This window comes from Elephas maximus, chromosome 20 (assembly GCF_024166365.1).
Source record: "Elephas maximus indicus isolate mEleMax1 chromosome 20, mEleMax1 primary haplotype, whole genome shotgun sequence".
Lineage (NCBI taxonomy): Eukaryota > Metazoa > Chordata > Mammalia > Proboscidea > Elephantidae > Elephas > Elephas maximus.
The window spans coordinates 50,869,645-50,891,082 of record NC_064838.1 but is presented as its reverse complement, the minus strand read 5'-3'; the positions used below and the strand labels follow the sequence as shown (position 1 = coordinate 50,891,082).

General features: G+C 39.7%; 1 protein-coding gene across 3 annotated transcripts in view; it reads left to right on the top strand.

Annotated features, from left to right (window-relative positions):
- LRRC2 (leucine rich repeat containing 2) overlaps nucleotides 1-17,117 on the top strand; it is a 34,569-nt gene extending 17,452 nt beyond the window's left edge. For 2 of the 3 annotated variants that reach the window (XM_049863066.1, XM_049863065.1), the window contains 4 exons: nucleotides 2,162-2,307; nucleotides 4,186-4,341; nucleotides 11,823-11,959; nucleotides 13,942-16,314. In XM_049863066.1, the coding sequence (XP_049719023.1) occupies nucleotides 2,162-2,307; nucleotides 4,186-4,341; nucleotides 11,823-11,959; nucleotides 13,942-13,991 (489 nt within the window). In that variant the 3' untranslated portion in view covers nucleotides 13,992-16,314. Of the gene's footprint in view, nucleotides 1-2,161; nucleotides 2,308-4,185; nucleotides 4,342-11,822; nucleotides 11,960-13,941; nucleotides 16,315-16,857 lie in introns of those variants that run through there. The other variant, XM_049863067.1, reaches the window with a different exon arrangement.
- Nucleotides 17,118-21,438: the final 4,321 nt, after the last annotated feature.

Genomic DNA, 21,438 nt, shown 5'->3' with positions numbered 1-21,438 from the left:
ATGGGGCTGTTCTCTGTTGTATAGGGTCACTATGAGTCGGAATCAACTCGATGGCAATTTTCTTTTTTTTTTAATATTGGCTGTTACAAGATCATTAAAAGATGTTTTTCTACTAGGCTAGGTACTGAATTTAAATTCAGAAATACTATCAAAGGAAAGTTAAGCAAAACATCCTATTTTCATGCAAGCTTTTCTTATTTAGCTTTTATTTAATGTGCAGTGCATATTGTCTGTAGTGCAGATCCTGATTTATGCATCTGCAGTGGTGAAATTGTAAATAAATAAAATGGGGTACAAATTTTATAATACCCATAACAGAACTTGTAGATGACTGAAGTAGTCCTACAGGTAGGATTGAAGAAATTCATCGATTTAAAAATATTCATTAGTTTTTTTTTTGGTCTGTATTAATTGGAGAAAAGCTTTTAAATCATTTTCTGATAAAACAGAGTAGATAAAAGTGAACAGTTTTTTATTGCCAAATAAAGCTCAACCAGCTTCTTGTGCTGAAGGGAGGTAAGATCTCACAATCCTGCTGGGAAAGAAGAAAGAAAAGAGATGGGTTGTAATTCAGTCTTGATTTTCCTGATGCTCTGATAGCCCCGGAGACACAGTTAGAAACTTTAGTTTGAATTCTGTGCATCAAGAACTTCTGTCTTGATGGGTTATTCACCGTCACATCACTGTCTCTGTACTCATTTTTCTAAATCCAGAAGAAGAGCAAAATTAGAATATGCCCATTCAATAGGTTGACTTTTGTCTGCGTCTCATTAAAGCAAATTTGGCAATATGGAATTAGGTTTTATAGATGTGACCCATTGCCATCGAGTCGATTCCAACTTATAGTGACCCTAAAGGGCAGAGTAGAACTACCCCATAGAGTTTCCAAGGATCACCTGGTGGGTTTGAACTGCCAGCCTTTTGGTTAGCAGCCATAGCACTTAACCACTATGCCACCAGGGTTTCCTTATACAGATGGGCTTGGGTCAACAGAAGCATGAGTCTACTGCTGCTTTTTTTCTTCATTTTAATAGTACCTTCTCCAACTGGCTCTGTATTTGGTAACAGTTTTAAAAATGTAGTTTTGAGAAGCATCTCAGATTTCATCCATGGAATATTAAAATAAGTCCATAAAAGGTAGCAGTCCATAGAAGATAGTTACTATTGAAATAGAGCCTCCACACACTCCTGTATTTCAATAGTAACTATCAGTTTACATATCTGAATCCAAGCATGAGACACTTTTCTTATTGTATTTCATATTTATAGATTGACTTTTGAGATCAAAATATATTTCTCCTTATATTTTGTTACCGTGTTACAAACAAAAATTATGGACATAAAGCATAAACTATAGAGATATCTAGTCATTTGTCATGTCACTTACAAGCCCAAATGTATGTCTTTTAAGATTTTTGAAAACTCATGGGTAACAAAGCCCATTGCTGTTGAGTTGATTCTGACTCATAGCAACCCTATAAGACAGAGTAGAACTACCCCATCGGGTTTCCAAGGCTGTAATCTTTACAGAAGTAGACTGCCACATCTTTCTCCCACCGAATGGCTAGTGGATTTGAACTGCCAACCTTTTAGTTAGCAGCCAAATGCTTAACCACTGCTCTACCAGGACTCCTTACAACCTCCACCAAATCATTGTAATCTTCAGACCTTGTGCTTTGTGTCTTCTGTGACTTTGCACATGCTGTTCCCCCTGCTGGAGTTCCTTGCTTTCCTTTTCACCTGTTGAGGGACCTCAGGGCCCAGTTCAAACATTCCATTCTGTGTGAAATCTTCCCCGAGCCCTGACTCTCACCCCACTGCGATGTCAGGCAGATTAGTCACGTCTTCCTCTGTGTTACCTAACACTGTAAGTTGAAAATGTCTTCACGTTAGTTCTTACGATGTAAAAGTGCATTGCGTATTTCTGAAAGTATAAACTCCTTGAGAGCAGCCGCCGTGTGCTGTTTACCTTAGCATCCCAATGTGTAGCATAGGGAATGGCACATAGTAGGTGCTGAAAAATACATACTATTTTGATCTGTTTTGCATATATCATAGGCATGCCCTCTTCGAGGGAAGAAACATCAATCTGAAAGTTATTAGTAGAACTTAATGCCTACTCTCAAAGAAGTAGTGAGAATACTTTGCTATTTCCTTCTAGTTAAGTAATTTGAAGCAAGTTGCATTTGTGGATATCTCAGCAAACAAGTTTTCCAGTATCCCGATCTGTGTCCTGCGGATGTCTGATTTGCAGTGGCTGGATGTCAGCAGCAATCACCTGAATGACCTGCCACAAGATATAGACAGGTAGCTACTTGCTTTCTAAAGGTGAGGTACATGAATTAGTGACTAATGCCTTAAACACCGCTAACATTTTAAACATGCATAACGTGTGAATGCTCTGTGAAGCCAACTGTCCTTAATATTCAAGAGTTTATTGTTTCCAGAAAGTTAGTTTGGTTCTGTATAGAATAAGACCACTTCCAGCCTGCATTATGCATATACACAGATACGTGTGTTTCAACCGTCTTTTGTTGTCTTGGTGAACTTTAATTTGTTTCATCCTCAGTAGAATGTCATCATTGACTTTACAGGAGTACAAAAGTAAATTTATTACACATAGAAGAGAAACGTATCACCAGGTTTAGAGTATCAGCGAGGGAAATCTTTGTTAGTTCTGTTGGTTGATTTATACATAACCTCTGAAACAAAATTGACATGCTTAATGAGGTTTTCGAATTATATCTTTGTAGCTATTTCATGTTTAAGTAATTATTGCCCTGGATCATGTAAGATTTATTCATTCCTTCATTCCACGAATGTTATTAGGCTCCTGTATGCATGGCAGGCCTAGTGAGTGGGCTAGGTTTAAAGTGGTGAATGAAACAAAACCTCTAGCCTGCTAGAATCCACAATCTGCTTCATAAAGTAGTGTAAGTAAACTGTCATGGCTCAAAGGCCAAAAATGGCTTACGCCTGAATGCCGACTAATACACACGGTGTGTGTCGATGCTATGCAGGTTTATGAGACTAAGTGGGAATTGGGACTTCGGTTTAGAACACGCGAGGAACTTTGTCAACTCTTTGTGGGGTCAGTCAGGATTTGGCAAATGAATGAAATCGAAAAACTGAAAGGGGGTGGCTGTGTTAGAATAGAATGGGAAGCAGAGTAAAACATATCTGGAGCATTTTTCATCTATTTCCTTTTTAGTCTGCACGTTTCTTCCTATTTTTCAAGTTAGAAAATATAGGTGAAGAATCACCGTACTTTCAAAATGTACTAAAGGATATATGTGCCCAAAATCTGTTTATTTGTGCTCCAGCTCTAGTATTATCTCTTTCCAGTGCCCTATTAACCTTTGGGCATGTGAGAGACACTTGGATTGAGGACCACTTTTGAGGCCCTGGAGCCCTGGTGGTGAAGTGGCTCAGCACTTAGCTGCTAACCAAAAGGTCAGCAGTTCAAATCCACCAGCCACTCCTTGGAAGCCCTATCTTGGCAGTTCTACTCTGTCCTATAGGGTCACTATGAGTCGGAATTGACCCGACGGCAACAGGTTTGGTTTTTTGAGGCCCCATCATGGTCTTTTGTCTTTTGTTAGCAACCACTGAGTAGGGCCCCTGCCTCTTGGTGACCCCATCCACTAGCATCAGACCGCTGCGAGCCATAGAGTTTGCATTGACTGATTTTCTGCAATAGATCACCAGGCCTTTCTTCGTAGTCCATTTTAGCCTGGAAGCTCTGCTGCAGGCCTGTTCAGCATCATAGCAACATGCAAGCCTCCACCGACAGATGGGCGGTGGCTGCATGTGGGGTGCGTTGACCTGGAACTGACCCTGGGACTCCAGCATGGAAGGGCGGGAATTCTATCACTGAACCAATGCCTCTCACCCTGGTCTACTTGTGTGTATTGTGCAATTGACTTATCCTGCTGCTATATCTGTGTCTTTAGAAGCAAGTGGTGATCGAATCCGTAAAAACTGGGGGAAAAAAAATAAATTGTGTCATCAGGCATGAATTTATTATCCATTTATTTAAATTTTAAGATAAGTTTATTCTCATAAGGATTGCATATATGAAATAAGCTAAGTAGGGATTTCCTACTAGAATTTATTTGTAGTTCGAGTCAGTTTTCTTTTGTCGTGAAGCTAAATTCTTCTGTTCTATTCCCTTTTACTTCTTAGGCTAGAGGAACTGCAGACTTTCCTCTTGTATAAAAACAAGCTGACATATCTCCCTTATGCCTTGCTGAACCTAAAGAAGCTCACCTTGATCGTCGTCAGTGGGGACCATTTGGTGGAGGTCCCAACTGCCCTTTGTGACGCATCCACACCTGTAAAGTGAGTAGACCAGCGATCCTAGTAGAGACGTGTTCCGACACCAAGTAAGGATGGAGGAGCTCCTGGCGTCTGCACGACTACCTCAGGAACTAGATTAGATGATGCTCTTATTCTGAGAATCTAATCCTTGTTCACAACAATTCTGAGGAACTTTCTACAGGACTTAGAAATTTTTGTAAATGGCGTGAGAAGGTAGAGCTCAGGGGATTTCTGGACCAATACTGCCTGCTGGTTGAACATGCAGCAGCCCCTGGGTGGCACAAAAGGTTAAGCGCTGGGCTGCTGACCAAAAAAGGGTGGAGATTCAAACCCACTCACAGGTGCCTTGGAAGAGAGACCTGGGGATTTGCTTCCGAAAGGTCACAGCCCTGAAAGCCCTGTGGAGGGTGTTTCTGCAGTGACACTCATGGGGTTGCCATGAGGCAGAATCGACTGGACAGCAACTAGTTGGTTAGTCGAAGGCACAGCAGGAAGTATTCCTGGGGCTCCCCATCTGTCTCACTCAGCACTCACATCACCTTGAGTGACCTAGAGGCTGGCCTGGAGGGGTCAGTGGCTGGTGAACGAATCCACCGAGTTGTCTCACCCTTATTGGGGTTTCCTTAAAGGAAGCCAGAAATCACCCAAAACTAAGAAAAACCATCCATGCAAATGCAACACAAACAGACTCCAATTTGGGAAGACAAACGAAATAGACTTCCTTACTTCTGAGGTGGAATTGAAAGCTCCAGCTCCACTCCACCTCCCCTAAAGCTGAGTGGGTGCTCCCTGGGAGCACATCTTGCCAGAATTTGAGGCATTGGGGCTCTCCTGTCACCTCTCCCCTGAGGCCATTTTGGCTCATCCCCAGCAGCTTGGGACCTCCACAGGAACCTTCCCACGAGGCGGCTGTAGGGAGAGCCATTTCCTCATTGTCCAGTGATCCACTTTCCTTCAACACTAGTTACTAGTTGAACCCACCAGAGGAAATATTTCCCTGGGACTCTAAATTCTCTTAGTGGTAAATGCCCCCTATTAGCATAGAGTTAAATCTTCCTCATTTTCTGCAGTAAGTTGAGAGCCAATTGCCTTTGAGTGAATTCCAACTTATGGCGACCCCATGTGTTGCAGGGTAGAACTGCTTCACAGGGTTTTCAATGTTGTGGCCTTTCTGAAGCAGATCTCCAAGGCTTTCTTTTGAGGTGCCTCTGTGTGGGCTTCCTTTCGAGGTTGCATTTTGGATAGTAGTTGGACGCTTAACTGCCTGCACCACTCAGGGACAATAAGACACGTCACAGACAGAAATAAAGAGGCTTAACTATTGCAAAGGGAGAGAAATTCATTCCTGTACAAGCACAAGATTAACAGATATAAGACATTTCTTCCTTTCCCCATCTCACTCCTCCCACTGGAAGGGCTCTTCCGCTGTCCTCGGCTGTCTCTGGGAATGTTGTCCAGATAAAATGAGACCCATCGGTAAGAGGAGTGGCAGAACGCACCCCTAAAGCCCTTTCCACACCTGGGCAACCAGGAGCAGGCTTGGCACCCTCACATTCCAGAGCGGGAGAGGAAGACGCTCTGGTTGGGGTATAATTATGACTTATGTGCCGGTAATGAAAGTAATTTCAAATGATATAAGTGTGGGACTTGGAAATCTAAAAGGGGCAGATGAAAGCTCTTAGAATTAATAAAAGTTCAATTAAAAGACTAGATACCAGTTAGCAGAAAAAAATTGAATAACTTACTGACTTCTTAGAAAAATAAGGGAAAAAAATGATGGTATTACTAGTAAGAACCCAAAATACAAAATATCTAGGAAAAACCTTAGAGTAAAATAGTTCTCTTATATGAAGGGAACGAAAAAGTATTCCCAAAAGATAAGCAAAGACATTTGGAATATTTGGAAAGACAGGCAGGGTCTTTTCTGGATGGAAAGACTATGATATTGTACAATCCCACTTACATGAAATACCTAGAAGAGGCAAGTGTGTACAGACCTAAGGTTATTAGTGTTGCCAGGAGCAGTCGGGAGGGGGAAGAATGTTGAAATGGCCAATGTTTTGTTGCATATATATTTTTTGCACAATTGAAAAAAAAAATGAAGTTATAAAAATTTGGAAACACACAGAGTGTCTCTTCTAGATGGGTAGATTGTAAGGATGTGATTTCTTCAAAAAATTATACTTAAGTGTAAAATGTTAGGATCATAATTCCAATAGGATTTCTTTTTGGAATTTGAAAAACTGGTTTGAAAGTATATGTGAAAGGAAAAAAAAAAAAAAAAAAGCTAAGAACAGCAGTGACGGTTTTGGAAAACAAAATTAATGTGACAGAACTTGCCTTACCAAGAATTACAGTGCTTTAAAAAAAGGTGTGATAATCCACATGAACAGGGTCAGTATCCAGAACCAGCCCGGCCCTCACTTGTGCTATGGGAATTTTCACAAACCAGTGGGGAAGGCATGAATGATTCAATACTGTATTGAGGAAACTGACTTGTAAGGAAAAAAAAAAATAAAGCCCTCCTCTTCAATCTTCACTTTATAGCGTAAACAGAATGAAATCTAGATCCAGCCATAAATTAAGTACAAAAAGGAAACTATAAGAACATAAGACATGCCACATTAATGATGGCGGATTGACCACTTGTTTAACACCTATCCTTCTTATGATTCTGTTAAAACAAAATGAAAATAATTGAAAAATATATAAACCCACAATGATGGAGAAAGCAGGGGAAAGCCATCATTGAATGAGAGGTTGCAACCCTGGTGGTGCAGTGGCTAAAGTGCTCAGCTGCTAACCAAAAGGTCAGCGGTTCAAATCCACCAGCCACTCCACAGGAGAGAGATGTAGCCTGCTTCTGTAAAGATGATAGCCTTGGAAACCCTATGGGGCAATTGTACTCTGTCCTATAGGGTTGCTATGAGTGGGAATTGACTCGATAAGCAACGGGTTTGGTTTTTGGTTTATGGAAGACATAAGGTGGACTGAAGAGCAGGGACTGATGAAAATAGAATGAAATAAGCTGAAGCCAAGGAGTGAGTCAGCCTGTCCTAAAGATCTCTAAAGAAGCTTGGTGGTCAGGAATTCCAGGTGCAGGGAGCTCCAGATCGTCCCACCACCCGCAGTCTCCTTGATTGTAGCAGACAGAGCGCTTATACCAGTAGTCCAGCCCCCAGAACCAAAGCCAGAGGTCTCCTCTTAGGTGGCCCTGGAGGAAAGACCCCATTGTTTTGTGTTTGCAGGTTCCCCAGGGGACTGGCTAGCTCTCTGCCTAAGTCGTGGCCCACAGTGAGGTCGGCCCCTTGGCAAGCACTGCCTTTTCACACAGGTGCCCAGTCAACGCTTTCTTGCCTCCTTCTCAAATATGAAGGCATCACCAAGCCTTACCAGATAACTAAAGAAAGTTGCCTATGTGGAAAATAATGATTAAAATAAACAAATGTAAAACACAAAGCCAGATAATTCGGGGCGGGGGTGGGGGGTGGGGGGAAGAAAAGACGTGTAAAACTTACAACTTCTATCTAAGAGAAATTTGAAGAGATACTGCATGCTTTAAGCAACACCAAAATGATTGAAAAGGAACCAATAGACAGCAGTTAAGAACCCTTGGTAATTAAAAGTGGGATAGCAAAACAAACAATTTAAAACAAACAAAAATTAAAAGCTAGCCAAAACAACAACAAATCTTCAATGAACAGCTTGGAAGAAAACATTGAGAAAGCTCCCAGAAAGAGGAATTAAAAGAGAGGGAAGGAAGGGAGAGAAAAAGACCAAAGAAGTGAGAGACAAAGGTTCTCAACCAAGGAGGTTCAACAGAAGGTGAAGGGGTCAAGGAATTCTGTGTACTGTTTTTGCAACTTCCTGTGAATCTACAATTGTCTCTAAATAAAAAGTTTAAAAAATATATGCTTAATAGGAATACCAGAAAGAGAGAGCAGTGAGGAAGAAGTTTTCAGCTACATAGTATAAAATCATTTTCCAGAGCTGAAGCAAAGCAGCCTCTAGTCAGATCAAAAGGCTCACCAAATACCCGACAAAATGGAAAAAAAAAAAAAGCCAATTCACACTTAGCTACGTCATTGTGAAATTTTAGGGCATCAGGCTTTAGAAGGAACTCTCCCCAAAAAAAAGCTTCAAGAAAGAAACTGCAGCTCACTTTTAAGGCAACACTGACAACACTGTTTGCTGGAAGACAACAACAGCACAGTGCCTTCACATTCTCTGAGGGAGATATTTTCAGTCTAGGATTCGATACTGCCCAGCTCACTAGATCAGTACCCATTGTTGTCGAGTCAGTTCCAGCTCAGTGACTCTTTAAGACAGAGGAGAGCTGCCGCACAGGGTCTCCAAGGCTGTAAATCTTTACAGAAGCAGACTGCCACATCTTTTTGCCCGCTAAGTGGCTGGTGGGTTTGAACTGCTGGCCTTTCTGTTAGCAGCTGAGCGCTTAACCATTGTGCCACCAGTGCTCTTTACCAATCAATAATCAGGGTAAAATGTATACCTTTTCAGACATATAGAGACTCAGAAAATTTACCTCCAGCTCGTTGCTTTGCAGAAGTTACTTGAGGATGTGCTTTCCCAAGACAAGGGCATAAACCAAAAAAGAGGAGAATGAAAGATGCAGGCAGCAGTGGATCTGACCCAGGAAAGCTGGGCAGAAAGGCGCTCTGATGGCTGATTGCAGGAGTCCAGAGAGCAGCTCCCTGAGGCTAAACTGGACAGAGGGCGCTGAGAATGACAGCTCTAGGGAAAAGCAGTCAGAGAATATGCTTGCAGAGAGAACTTAAAAAATGAATTCTATAAGGAAGATAAATAGTGGAGGGGAGAAGGTGGAAGGGGAAAAGGTGAATAGAAACCCTTGGAAAAATGGAAAAACAAAACAAAACTGTATAGACAAAGACAATATAGTTATAATACCCTTTGAAGAGAACAGTCTTTACATTGTCATAAAAATGTAAATATTGTTGATTGATTTTTAATTTTAGACTCAAACTGCAAGCCGAATAAAAACTAAAACTCATTGCCGTTGAGTTGATTCTGACTCATGGCAGTGGCACAGTGGTTAAGCGTTCTGCCGTAGTTTGAATCCACCAGTCGCTTCTTGGAAACCCTATGGAGCAGTTCTACTCTGTCCTATAAGGTGTCTGTGAGTTGGAATCAATTCGATGGCAACAGGCAGGCCAAATGGAAAATTTAAATACGGTTACAGGTCAGAATGGGAATGGTGTTGACCTCCAGTGTAAACGTGTATGATGTCTGTGATGTGCTTTGAAATACATCAAAAAACAAATGGCTAGAGGGATGGATAGATGGATGCATAGATGAATGGATACATGACTAAGCCAGTGCAGTAAAATATTAAATGTGGAATCTAGGTGGTGGGTACAGGAGTGTCCTCTGTAAAATTTTCTCAGGTTTTCTGAATGTTTGAAACTTTACATAATGAAACTTTGAAAAGTTTGAAGATTTTTATAATAAAATGTTGAAAAAGTAAAAGTATAGATAACCGAAATTGGGAGGTAGGAAGTTTGCGGGAGGAAAGAGAAGGGAAGGAATACCTCTACTTGATTGAACAACATTGAAGTATTTGTCTTAAGGTAAAAAAGTATTTCTATTACAGTAAATAAAAATGGTAACGTGACCATTGTGAGTACAGAGAAATAGAGAAGGAGTAAAGATGAAATCCTCATCCACCGTTGCAAGAGGCTAACTAACAGGCCATGTCTCAAATTGGTCAACCAGATACCAGAAGTACAAGCTGAAGAGGTTGCTTCTGGTCTCTGAGAATAGCCAAGGGTTAGGGTGAGAGATGGACAACTGCTTTAAAAAAAAGTACTGTTGCACTGTTCAGATTTTTAAATATATACGGTTATTATTTTGATAAAAAATGCAAAGAATAATAAAATATAGGTATATGTCTTTTTTTTAGATAGAGAAGGACTATAAACATAAACTCAATGAAAGAAATCACAAAGGAAATGTTGAACAGATTCATCTACATAAAAACTAAAAGATCTTTACTTTTTCCATATTCAAACATTAAAAAAAATTAAAAGGAAAATGAACTAAGAAATAGACATATAAACTAAAATATGAGAGATAATGTGTGGCTTCCATCCTCCACACGTGCAGAACTCTTCTACCAACCACTGAGAACAATGCAAACACCCCAAGACCACCGGGCCTACAACTGCAACCACAGACTGTTCGAGGGATTTCCTATTTTGAAATGAAATTAAGTGGCTTAGTGGTTAAGTGCTATGGCTACTAACCAAAAGGCTGGCAGTTCAGATCCACCAGGTGCTCCTTGGAAACTCTATGGGGCAGTTCTACTCTGTCCTCTAGGGTCGCTATGAGTTGGAATCGACTCGACGGCAACAGGACAGGTTTTATCATCTTTTACACAGAAACCACTTTCAAATTCGTCAGGATGGAAGATCCAGTGCCACTTTAGTTTCTCTCCTTTAGACTCTTGTTTTGTAGCAATAGTCCACCTTTTAAATACCTTCTTTTGTGAGGATTTTCTCTGAGTCCTTTTTAATTTAGCCACATGCTTTTAAAGTTTAATACCAATAATTGGAAGTAATATCAAACATAACTAGACATCATGCAATTTTAAGGATTTGACTGTGAAAAAGTGTCATTATCCACTTCATGGCCTCCTGCCCTCTGCCCATGGCTAAGTACCTCTCACTTCCCCAGCAGAGCTCAGAACTGTCTGTGCCTTAAAACTCACTCCATAATGCTACTGGATTGGTCTACAGTAGAATTCTACTAATGATGCTAATATTAGGTAGTCAACTGTGAATTTCAAGGATGAGTGAGACCTTGGGATTTAGTACCACAAGGTTGATTCTTATGTGAGAAAATTATTTTTAAATTTATTTTATTTTTGTTGTTGTTGAGAATATACACAGCAGAACATACACCCATTCAACAATTGCTACATGTACAATTCAGTGACATTGATGACATTCTGAGTTGTGCAACTGTTCTCACCCTCATTTTCTGAATTGTTCCTCCCCCATTAACATAAACTCACTGCCCCGTAAGTTTCCTGTCTAATCTTTTGAGTTGCTGTTGGGAATTTGATCCCATATAGATAGATCTTAAAAGAGCTCAAGGCAGGCATTCTTTACTAGTTAAGCTAGACTATTGTTTGCTTTTAAGAAGATTTCTGGGGATATTTTTGGTTTAAAAATTGTCTTAAAACAATAGTTTCAGGGGTCCATCCAGTCTCTTCAGCTTCAGAAGATCTGGATTCCATAAGAATTTGAAATTCTGTTCTGCATTTTTCCCCCTTTTGAGCAGGTTTCTGCTATAGAATCTTTGATCAAAACATTCAGTATTGGTTTCTGGTTACTATCTAGTTCTTCTGGTCTCATGGCAAAGGAGGCAGTTGTTCATGGAGGCAGTTAACCTCCTAATGTGAGGTATTTTGAAGTAAAAAATGTACAGTAAAATTGTGATATTTTCCATATTTTCTTGAATAGATTTGTAAGTCTTATGGACAATCCCATTGATAACACCCAATGTCAAGATGGCGATGAGGTGATGGAAAGTGAACAGGATCGCCAACATTTTGATAAAGAATTTATGAAAGCCTATCTTGAAGACCTTAGAGAAAGAGGTGGGTTACTCGTATTAAAATTATTTAAAATGAATACATAGAATTCTACTTACACTTACTCGTTTATTGGTATGTACTGACTAATCAAATTAATAAAAAGTTAATTGGCTAGGGCACAAGTTATTTAACATTATAAATTATTCTTCCATTTGCCCAAAAAAAGACACATTTCCTTAAAATATAAAATTTTCCTAGTGTGCTTGAACACTTGATATTTCGTCAACTATGTGACGAAGAGGCTGGGAAACACATTTAAAACATGAGGGTGACATTGCTAACTGTGCTTGAGTTTTTAACTAAAATAATATTTGCAAAATAGTTTTCTAAGTTAAAGGGAAAATAAAATTCAATTCAAAAAAATCCATTTAGATTCACCTTTTGAAAAAGTTACCGCTTATATAAACTAAGGTACACCTGTATAAAAAAACTCACGAAAGGGAAAACACAAGATGGCAGATCAGTAAATAGATCCATGTAGTTTTGGTGTCCATAAACCAAAAAAACCCAAACCGGCTGTCGTCAAGTCGATTCTGATAGGACAGAGTAGAACTGCCCCATAGAGTTTCCAAGGAGCACCTGGTGGATTCAAACTGCTGACCTTTTAGTTAGCAGCCGTAGCCCTTAACCGCTATGCCACCAGGGTTTCCTTGGTGTCTATAGGGTGGTGATAATATGGAGGAGCACAAGAAGTCAAAGTACTTCAGGAAAGGATGGGCAGTGTTGTTCTCTGAGCCAGATCCCAGTGGCTCTTTTCAAAGGAGTTGAGTGATCCTAATGGTGTATTGCAGCCCTGGTGGCGCAGCGGTTAAAAGCTAGGCTGCTAACCAAAAGGTTTGCAGTTAAAATCCACTAGGTGCTCCTTGGAAACCCTATGGGACAGTTCTACTCTGTCCTGTAGGCTCACTATGAGCTGAAATCGACTTGACAGCAACGGGTTTTTTTGTTTGTTTGTTTGTTTTAATGGTGTACTGGGAGATGTAGGGCCCTTTTCCTCCCGTCACAAGCACGTACTCAGGAAAAAAGCATAAATCAGTCTTTATTGTTCTAACCATCACCTGCTCTCTGTATGAGTATGCTAAAGAGTTATCACTTCATTTTTAGTTTTTTTTTGATAAGCTGGGTTCAGACCTGACAGAAAGAAAGACGCCACGTCTGTGCATTTAGGGTGGAAGTAGTACTGGCACCCTTTGAAGATGAGTACCTGTGGGCAGGTTCCCTCAGTCACCCTCGGAAGACATCATGCACAGGAATAGACTTGTCTCTTGTTAGTAGGGGTCTGAAGACAACTAGTTACACTCAGATATTTAAAGATTTCAATGACATTAATAAAAAATACCATTTATTCGAGAAATTTAAAAAATTTCAATTAAGTCAAGAAAACTTCTACCCAGTTACCTCTATTTCGTGATCTTTAATCTTGACTGTGTAGATATTATTAAATAAATTAGAAATTTAGGTTAAAAGTGAATCTGAAATCCAGAAACACTTACTTGCTTAAATGTATCTTTGAGCTGTATAATTCTCCTCTCATAAAAAACTTTGCTGTATTCATTTATTTATTCATAATTATATTTAAGTGCTATTATGGAAAAATGCAAGAAGAATTAGAGAAAATAGGTTTTAGGTTTTAGGTCTGTGTGGCCAGCAATAAAATAATTTGCTTTTAAAAGTTAACTTTAGTGGTGATAGATTTTGAGTTCATTCATTTATTTCTAAATAATTATAATAATTCTGTCCTTCCTCTGTCCATATTAAGTTGAACCAAATACTGCCAGTGTCTGGCTGGTTTTGACCTACAAAAATGACAATTTCTTATGGTTCAACCTAAATATGGCAGGCGTGTGTTTTGATTTTTTAAAAATGTGCCTGTTTAAAACAAGAAGTGGTGATAATTTGTGTGTTGACATAGGCCATGGAATGTATGTACATTGTATAATAAGATGGTTAGAGTTTGAGTACATTTTTTTCCCCCTTTTTTACAGAATATGTTCCCAGCTACACCACAAAAGTATCTTTTAGTCTTCAACTTTGATACATTGGAAGACTGCAAAATCTTGCTATCCTGTGGCACTATAAAACTGTTAGTTATGGATCATGTCAAATAGAAATAATAGCTTGTGCTTAAGGATGAAGTCTAGGAATGATGGTTATCATTGTTAGGAAAATTATTTTTCAAATTTCAAATAAATGAATACCTCCTTCTTTGGACTGGAGAGCTGGTAAATGGGTTTATACGTTGATAATTACAGGTTCATTTGAACATAATTCTTTCCAAGCAGTGCACATTTAACATTTTAGACTGCGTATATTAAAAAATTATAATTTGAATACCAAATTTTGAAGCTGATTGCATCAAGGGATAAAAGCGTTGTAAAAAGAGCATTTATATTGGACTAATCAGATGAGAATTTTTTTTATTTTGTTATTTTGAAAGAGTTTTAATGAATTATTTCTTTTAGTAAGAATGATTTTCCTGCTATTTACATAATTTTTAAATTAAGCTTTGGCAAGTGAGGAAACCCTGGTGGCGTAGTGGTTAAGTGCTACAGCTGCTAACCAAAGGGTTGGCAGTTTGAATCTGCCAGGTGCTCCTTGGAAACTCTATGGGGCAGTTCTACTCTGTCCTATAGGGTCGCTATGAGTCGGAATCGACTCGACGGCACTGGGTTTGGGTTTGACAAGTGAAGACTCCCCTTGAAGCCCTCAGGGGAGATTTTAGGTATAAGCTGGACCTTGAAGGTAGTAAGAAGGGCTGGAAGGTCTGCCCATGCATTGGACATGAGATGCTCAGATGGTGTGCTGGTAGCCCTGGTCCAGGAAGTATGGACATGGCTGGCCACAGGAAACCTTGAATGGCCTACGTAGATGGCTATCCTACTCTGAGTGGACGCCTTGAGGGTCCCGGGATCTACCTTAGATCAATGAGCAGGGGCAATGTCCTCTGGGCCCCTTCCTCCTGACTTCACCCTAAGGTGGCCATGCAGAGTAATGAAGAAGATAACTAATCTCCAGTGATGAAGAACCCCTAGCAAGCCTTTCTTGTGGGTACCACACGTGAACTCTGCCCATGACCGAGATGCTGCAACCCAGAGGGAACCCATGAGACTGTGTTTACATTGGTGAAGACGGGATTTATTATAGGCCTTTGGACTCTTTTATTGTGATGTATGAGTTGGAGGAATTGTACACATAGCTCTATTTTTATACCATTGTCTTGGGACGAAATAAACAGGATTGTGATTGATTGCCTTCAATATAAGCTTAAGCAAGTAGCCTTTTATCAGTAAGGTAGAAAGATATGCATACATTCACGTATATTTATAGTTGAATTGACTACTAGATGATCTAGAACTTCCTGCAATGATCGGAATATTCTATATCTACACTGTCCAGTACAGTAGCCACCAGACACCTGTAGTTCTTGAGCACTTGAAATGTGGCTAGTGTAATGATGATGAACTAAATTTTTAATTTTATTTAATTTAAACTTAAATAGCCACATGGCTACCATGTTGGACAACACAGGTCCAGCCAGTCGGGTCTTTTGGAAGTTAACCTGTGGGCTAGAAATGGAGGATGATTTTTTATTTTCTTTTGTCTGAAGATCTAGTCTGTCCCCAGAGGCATGCCTTTAAAAAGGATTACTTTTAACATCCCAATATTTTATCTTGGGGGGCTTAGTCATAATTCCGAACTCTATCCTCAGCAGATATTAAACAGACAGAGCATTCTATAAATCACTGACTTATAGGAGTCAGTAGAGGATCGCTTCAACTTAAAAACAAACTCTAAGAAGTAGGTTAAGAGATGTAAAGAGTAGGAAAACGAGAAAGCACTTTCACTGAACCTTAAACAATTGTATTTTTCTTTTTAACACTTTAAAAATGTAATTCAAATTTATTAGCTATATTACTTGAATAATTGTGGAATTTCAGTCCATGCCAAGGTATATATTAAATATAGTCAAACGAAAAATATATCTGAAAAGGGGGTAAACATAGGCTTTGATACAAATTGGCTATGCGTCTTTTAAGTGAATTTTATTTCAATAAAATTAGTCTTTTGTTCAAAAACCTTGCCTTGGTGATACAAATAAATGAAAAAATATCGTATTGATATGTAATTATTTTGTGCTATGTGATATCCCCAAATATATTGTTTGAATATGATGCTTCTAGTGATACTATTTCTGTAATTACTCATATAAACCTAAAAATGCAGGAGGGTTCTAAAGTAGGACGTGCATCTTAGTGGAAATATCTCATAGACATGAAAATGGTAATTACAAATTTTACATTATGTGTATAGACTTGATAATTTGGCAAAGTCATAACAATGTATGTATGAACATTAAAGCTGTATGAATGAAAGAATAAAGTAATTCTTAGAAGAAAAATAATGCCCTGGTTCTAAAAGTTTATTACTATCCCCAATTTTTATAAGTTGGAAATTAAAGAAATTAAGTGAAGTCATTGAGTTGTTGTTGTTAGGTGCTGTTGAGTTGGTTCCGACTCATAGCCACCCTGTGTACAACAGAATGAAACACTGCCTGGTCCTGTGCCATCTTCACAATCCTTGTTATGCTTCAGCCCATTGTGTAAACCCAGCTCATTGAGTGTCTTCCTCTTTTTTGCTGCCTCTGTACTTTACCAAGCATGATGTTCTTCTCCAGGAACTGGTCCATCTTGATAGCATCCAAGTTCATTAACTCTTGCTCTGGCATACCAAACCCCAAACTGGCATAGAGATGTCCTTTTTCTGAAGACTTGGCTAGTTACTTACCTGTTTTGATAAGTCACTTAAAACAGGCACTCACATAATTTTTTTTTTTTAAGCTTTAAAAGGAAAAGGTTGGGGAATGGGATTTCTAAGGTCTTCCTTTTTTCCTTATCCTTTAGATGAGATTTGAACAGCTGAAGGGATGAAAGTCATGCACACTACAAGGGGATAGAAATTAGTCATAACCGGAAAAAACCTATAGGCGTAGCACACCCATACCACAAAGCAAAGACCAAAGGATTATTTGTCACGGCATGAATGAAAGGAAAAAAGTTGAACAGAAGGACCTTTTGGGGTGCTTGCCGAACATGGATTCAGGGTAGGTTATGAGGACTGCAAATGTTAAGTTCTGGAAATTGGGTTACTCTTTTCCCCTTTCTGTCCACTTCTGTTCTTTCCTGCCTCAACTCATCTTGCTATTTCTGAATGGAAAGGACATTTGGTACGTATTTATTTTGTCTTATTGTATGTATATCAGATTTAAAATCTGATCTTTAAAACTTGAAATGGTGCCAAACTGCAATGTTATTAAACAGCTCAAATATCTCCCCTTACAGTGTCTAACTATATCTTCAGAATGAAAAATTTAGATGCTTAAAAGTCATTTTATTGCAGAGTAATATAAATTTCAGGTGAAGTAAATTATAGCATCACTCATAATTCAGGGTAAATGACGTGAGAAGGAGAAAGTAACTGTAGAAATCAATCAAGAAGCCCAGTTAGTAATCTGCAAAATGATTTCTCCAGAGGAAGGTAATGAAAAGAAAACCCCTCATCACTTCTCATTGATTAATGCTGTTTGTGATGGAATTCCTCTGAAGCTATGGAGTAAATGTGATGTAACCAATGCTTACCCCCAAATCTATAAGGAAAGAAATTGGCCAAACAATGGGACCAAACAAAGAAGATATGGAATTAAATAGATGAACTTGCCTTGATTGCAAAGTGTGCCAGGGGGACCAAGTGGATGAAAGGCTGGGCTAATATCAGCAGAGTTGTGGTCTTGATGGAAGGATAGAGCAGTCTGGGGTTAGGACCCTGGTCGGCCCCTTTCCATCTTCCCTGGTGAGCTGCTATGCCAAAGTCTAAGTTCCCTTGTGACTGGTTGACCTCAGATAGCTCCTGCAACCCAGGCTCAAGAAATCAATCTGTCCGAAACCAGACCTGTGGTTCCTACTTATAGAAGGCTTATCTCCCTGTCTCTATTCATATAACTTTTCGAACTTCTGAAGGGGCTAATAAAAACCAAAAAACCAAACCCAGTGCCGTCGAGTCGATTCCTACTCATAGCAACCCTATAGGGCAGAGTAGAACTGTCCCATAGAGTTTCCAAAGAGCACCTGGTGGATTTGAACTGTCAACCCTTTGGTTAGCAGCTGTAGCACTTAACCACTACACCACCACGAAGGGGGCTAATAAATTTGGATAATCTTTCCTCTACACTAGTGTATCAGAGCAGACCTCACTGCGTTTGCCTACTAATCTGTTGACTTGGCCACTGATAAAAGTTTTCGGATTTCAAAATTTCTCTTTTATAAACAGAATTCCACAAAACCTGGAAAATAAGGAGAGGTTTAAGAAGAAATAACAGTGTTGAAGAGACATCTATAGTTAATAGAAAAATTATAAGATGTTTATATTCTTGTCCTTAAAGAAAACATCACTCATTAGAAGTTATTTAGTGTAATACTTGCCCATTCGTGGTTATCTGTTGGAGTCCCTGGATTAAAACGCTTGGCTGTTAACCAAGAGGTTGGAGGTTTTAGACCATTCAGAGGCACTTCAAAAGAAAGACCTGGTGATCTACTTCCAAAAAAATGAGCCATTGAAAACCCTATGGGGCACAGCTCCACTCTGACACACATGGGGTCGCCATGAGTTGAAGTTGACTTGATGGCAACTGGTACATGTGTGGTGTATCAGAAGCATGCATTGCCTGCTTTGGGTAACCAGGCAGGTAGAAGGGAAGGCATGGATAAAGGAAATTCGCAGCCCTCAGCTAAGTCCTGCCAGACTCCCAGTTGGAGATCAGGAGAGGGTAGGTGGAGCTCCTAGCTTACCTGCACTTTGGTTTTCTGCATTGCTGCTTGCCTATCCAGATTCACTCATGGAAAATGACAGAGCCAGCGAAGACTTTGCACGCCTGAGTCTGGTGTACATTCTGCTCCGACACCACGCTGGATTTAGGTTGTGATGAACATTGCTACTCCACCCTCCTTCCCGCTCCCCGCCCCGTCTGCCAACTTATCTTGGGTTTCAAATGGGGTTTCATGTAGTTGTTTCCTTAAATTCTGCTGGTACTTCATAGACCAAAGCAAAAAATATACATAGTAAAAATTAAAAGTAGAGGTTTCAAAAGATCCTTTATTCATTTCAATTTCATTTGTTCCACCGCCTTGCCAGTGTCTCCGTGTTTCTGAAAATATGCCTTATGGATGGAGAGTCTTACTGACTTTTAAAAATCAGCCATTTTCTGGATTTATGTGCAATAGAGGCGATAAACACACACACACGTTAGAGGTGAAGGCAGTGCTCAAAAGGCTTTGCTCCTCTAAGTTCTATGCAGAACTGCCCAAGGGCCTTGACAAACAGTCTTCTCTGTAATAGTAAACTTGATGTTTTGGGGAGACAGTGTGATTTAATCTGTTCCTAAATCTTAGTATTTTCAGGGATGTCATTTAAATAGTTCTAAATGAGAAGAGCTTTTTACTTTTATAAATAATTGAGCAGAGCAAATACCTCTTTTCAAACTGCCTTCTGCAATACGCACGAGGCTAATATGAGTCTCATGGAATGACCTGGAAGGGATTTTGAGCCTTTAGGATGTCCTTTCCTGGGTTGCTTAGTTATCAGTTGGCCTAGGAAATGCTTGTTTATTTACTGAAGTGCATATTCTATTGGCTCAGAATGACTTATATTTTCACCCCAAGACTTCATTTTCTATTTGATCGAGCCAAGATTTGGTATTTTATAATTTTATTGAGGGTAATAATTCTTCTTCTTCTTTTTTTAAATGTGGACTTGTGTTTTGATACATGTTTTTGTTTTTCCTTCTCTATGTGGCATCTCCACTTGGGAATCCCACGGCATCTGAAACAAACATGTTACAGATGAGTTTACTTTCTGTCTCCATTTACCAAAGCTACATTAATGATCTTTTCTTGGTTTTCCAGATAGGGAATTCTCTGTAAGTTTCTTCTTTAAAAAGTTACTGGTTTCTGAATATTGAGCAAAATCTACTGATCTTACTCATTTCTCCTTTCTTTAAGGTACTTGTTCCCAGTTTCCCCCCTTGCTTTTCTAATCACAATTCTGATGCATTCCTGGGTCATAGGTTTCTGCTGATCCAGCTTCTCCTACCTTAATCTGCCCCACTCGCCAGTAGCAAGGTTTGTCGTCAAAGTTAAGTTTTGATCATGTAATAACATTTCTTAGAATTTTGCAGGGCTTTCCAATTCTTTCTTTAAATTCTTCTTGACTGTGGTCTTCAGTGAGCTCACTAATAGTTAACCTTCTACTTCCTTCATTGTTCTCAGTAGCTAATTTTCTAACATTTTCTAGTTTATTTTGCTTATGTATGTGCCTCAGATCATTCCATTCATCCCTGCCTCTGTCTTTGATTACAATAGAGTCTTTTTCTAGGAGAGATAATGCCTGCAAGTACATCCCCCCTAGGTTTTCCATCTCCCTTTAGTGAGCGTTTGACTCTCGAGCACGCGTGTGCGCACACACCACACCACACCACACCACACCACACCACACCACACCACACCACACCACACCACACCACACCACACCACACCACACCACACCACACCACACCACACCACACCACACCACACCACACCACACCACACCACACCACACCACACCACACCACACCACACCACACCACACCACACCACACCACACCACACCACACACCCTCTCCATTCTTCTGAAAGCTGGTCAGCGGGGACTCGGAACCGGGAGCGCAAGGTCAGCCCTTTTACTAATGCACCGTATAATCTTGGGAAAAATAACTCCCTCTTGGATCAGCCACACTTTCCCTACCTGTTAAAAATGAAGTTGGCAAAGACAATTTCTGAGGCGGATTCCACTTCAAATATTTTTTTAATATGATTTATTTTTGTTGTTGGGAATATACGCAGCAGAACGTACACTCGACAATTTCTACACGTACAGTTGAAGTAGAGAAAATACATTTTCTCCAGTGTTTTAATATTAAAGTAGAGAGAATAGGTTTTCTAGTTTGTTTTAGTATAGCTGTATAAGCTGTGATTAATCTCTAATCTTTAGAAAATGGCGCAGGTTCTGTTCATATGGCTGAGAAGCCTGTTCCAGTCTTAACAAACACTCTAATACCTCACAACGTGTTTTCTCCTATTCACAATGAGTGACTGAAAGCTTGACATAACTAACGCCATAAGGGTGCTCTAAGTAATCTCTAAACTTTTTTTTTATTGCACCAGCTGCACCGGTCTCTTCAAAGGGGTGCTGAGCTCTCTCCGCTCCTGTGGCCTCAATCTCTTTTCTTTTCTTTTTTGTTCTCTTGTGGAATGGGCTTCAGCCTGCAAAATAGCAGAAAGGCTGCCTGACATTTTTAATCTGCAACTTTCTTTCTTGCTCCCTATCTCAGCCAGAGTGGACTTGGCAGAACAGTTCGTTCCACTGGCTGAAGAGATTCTTATGTGAGTTTT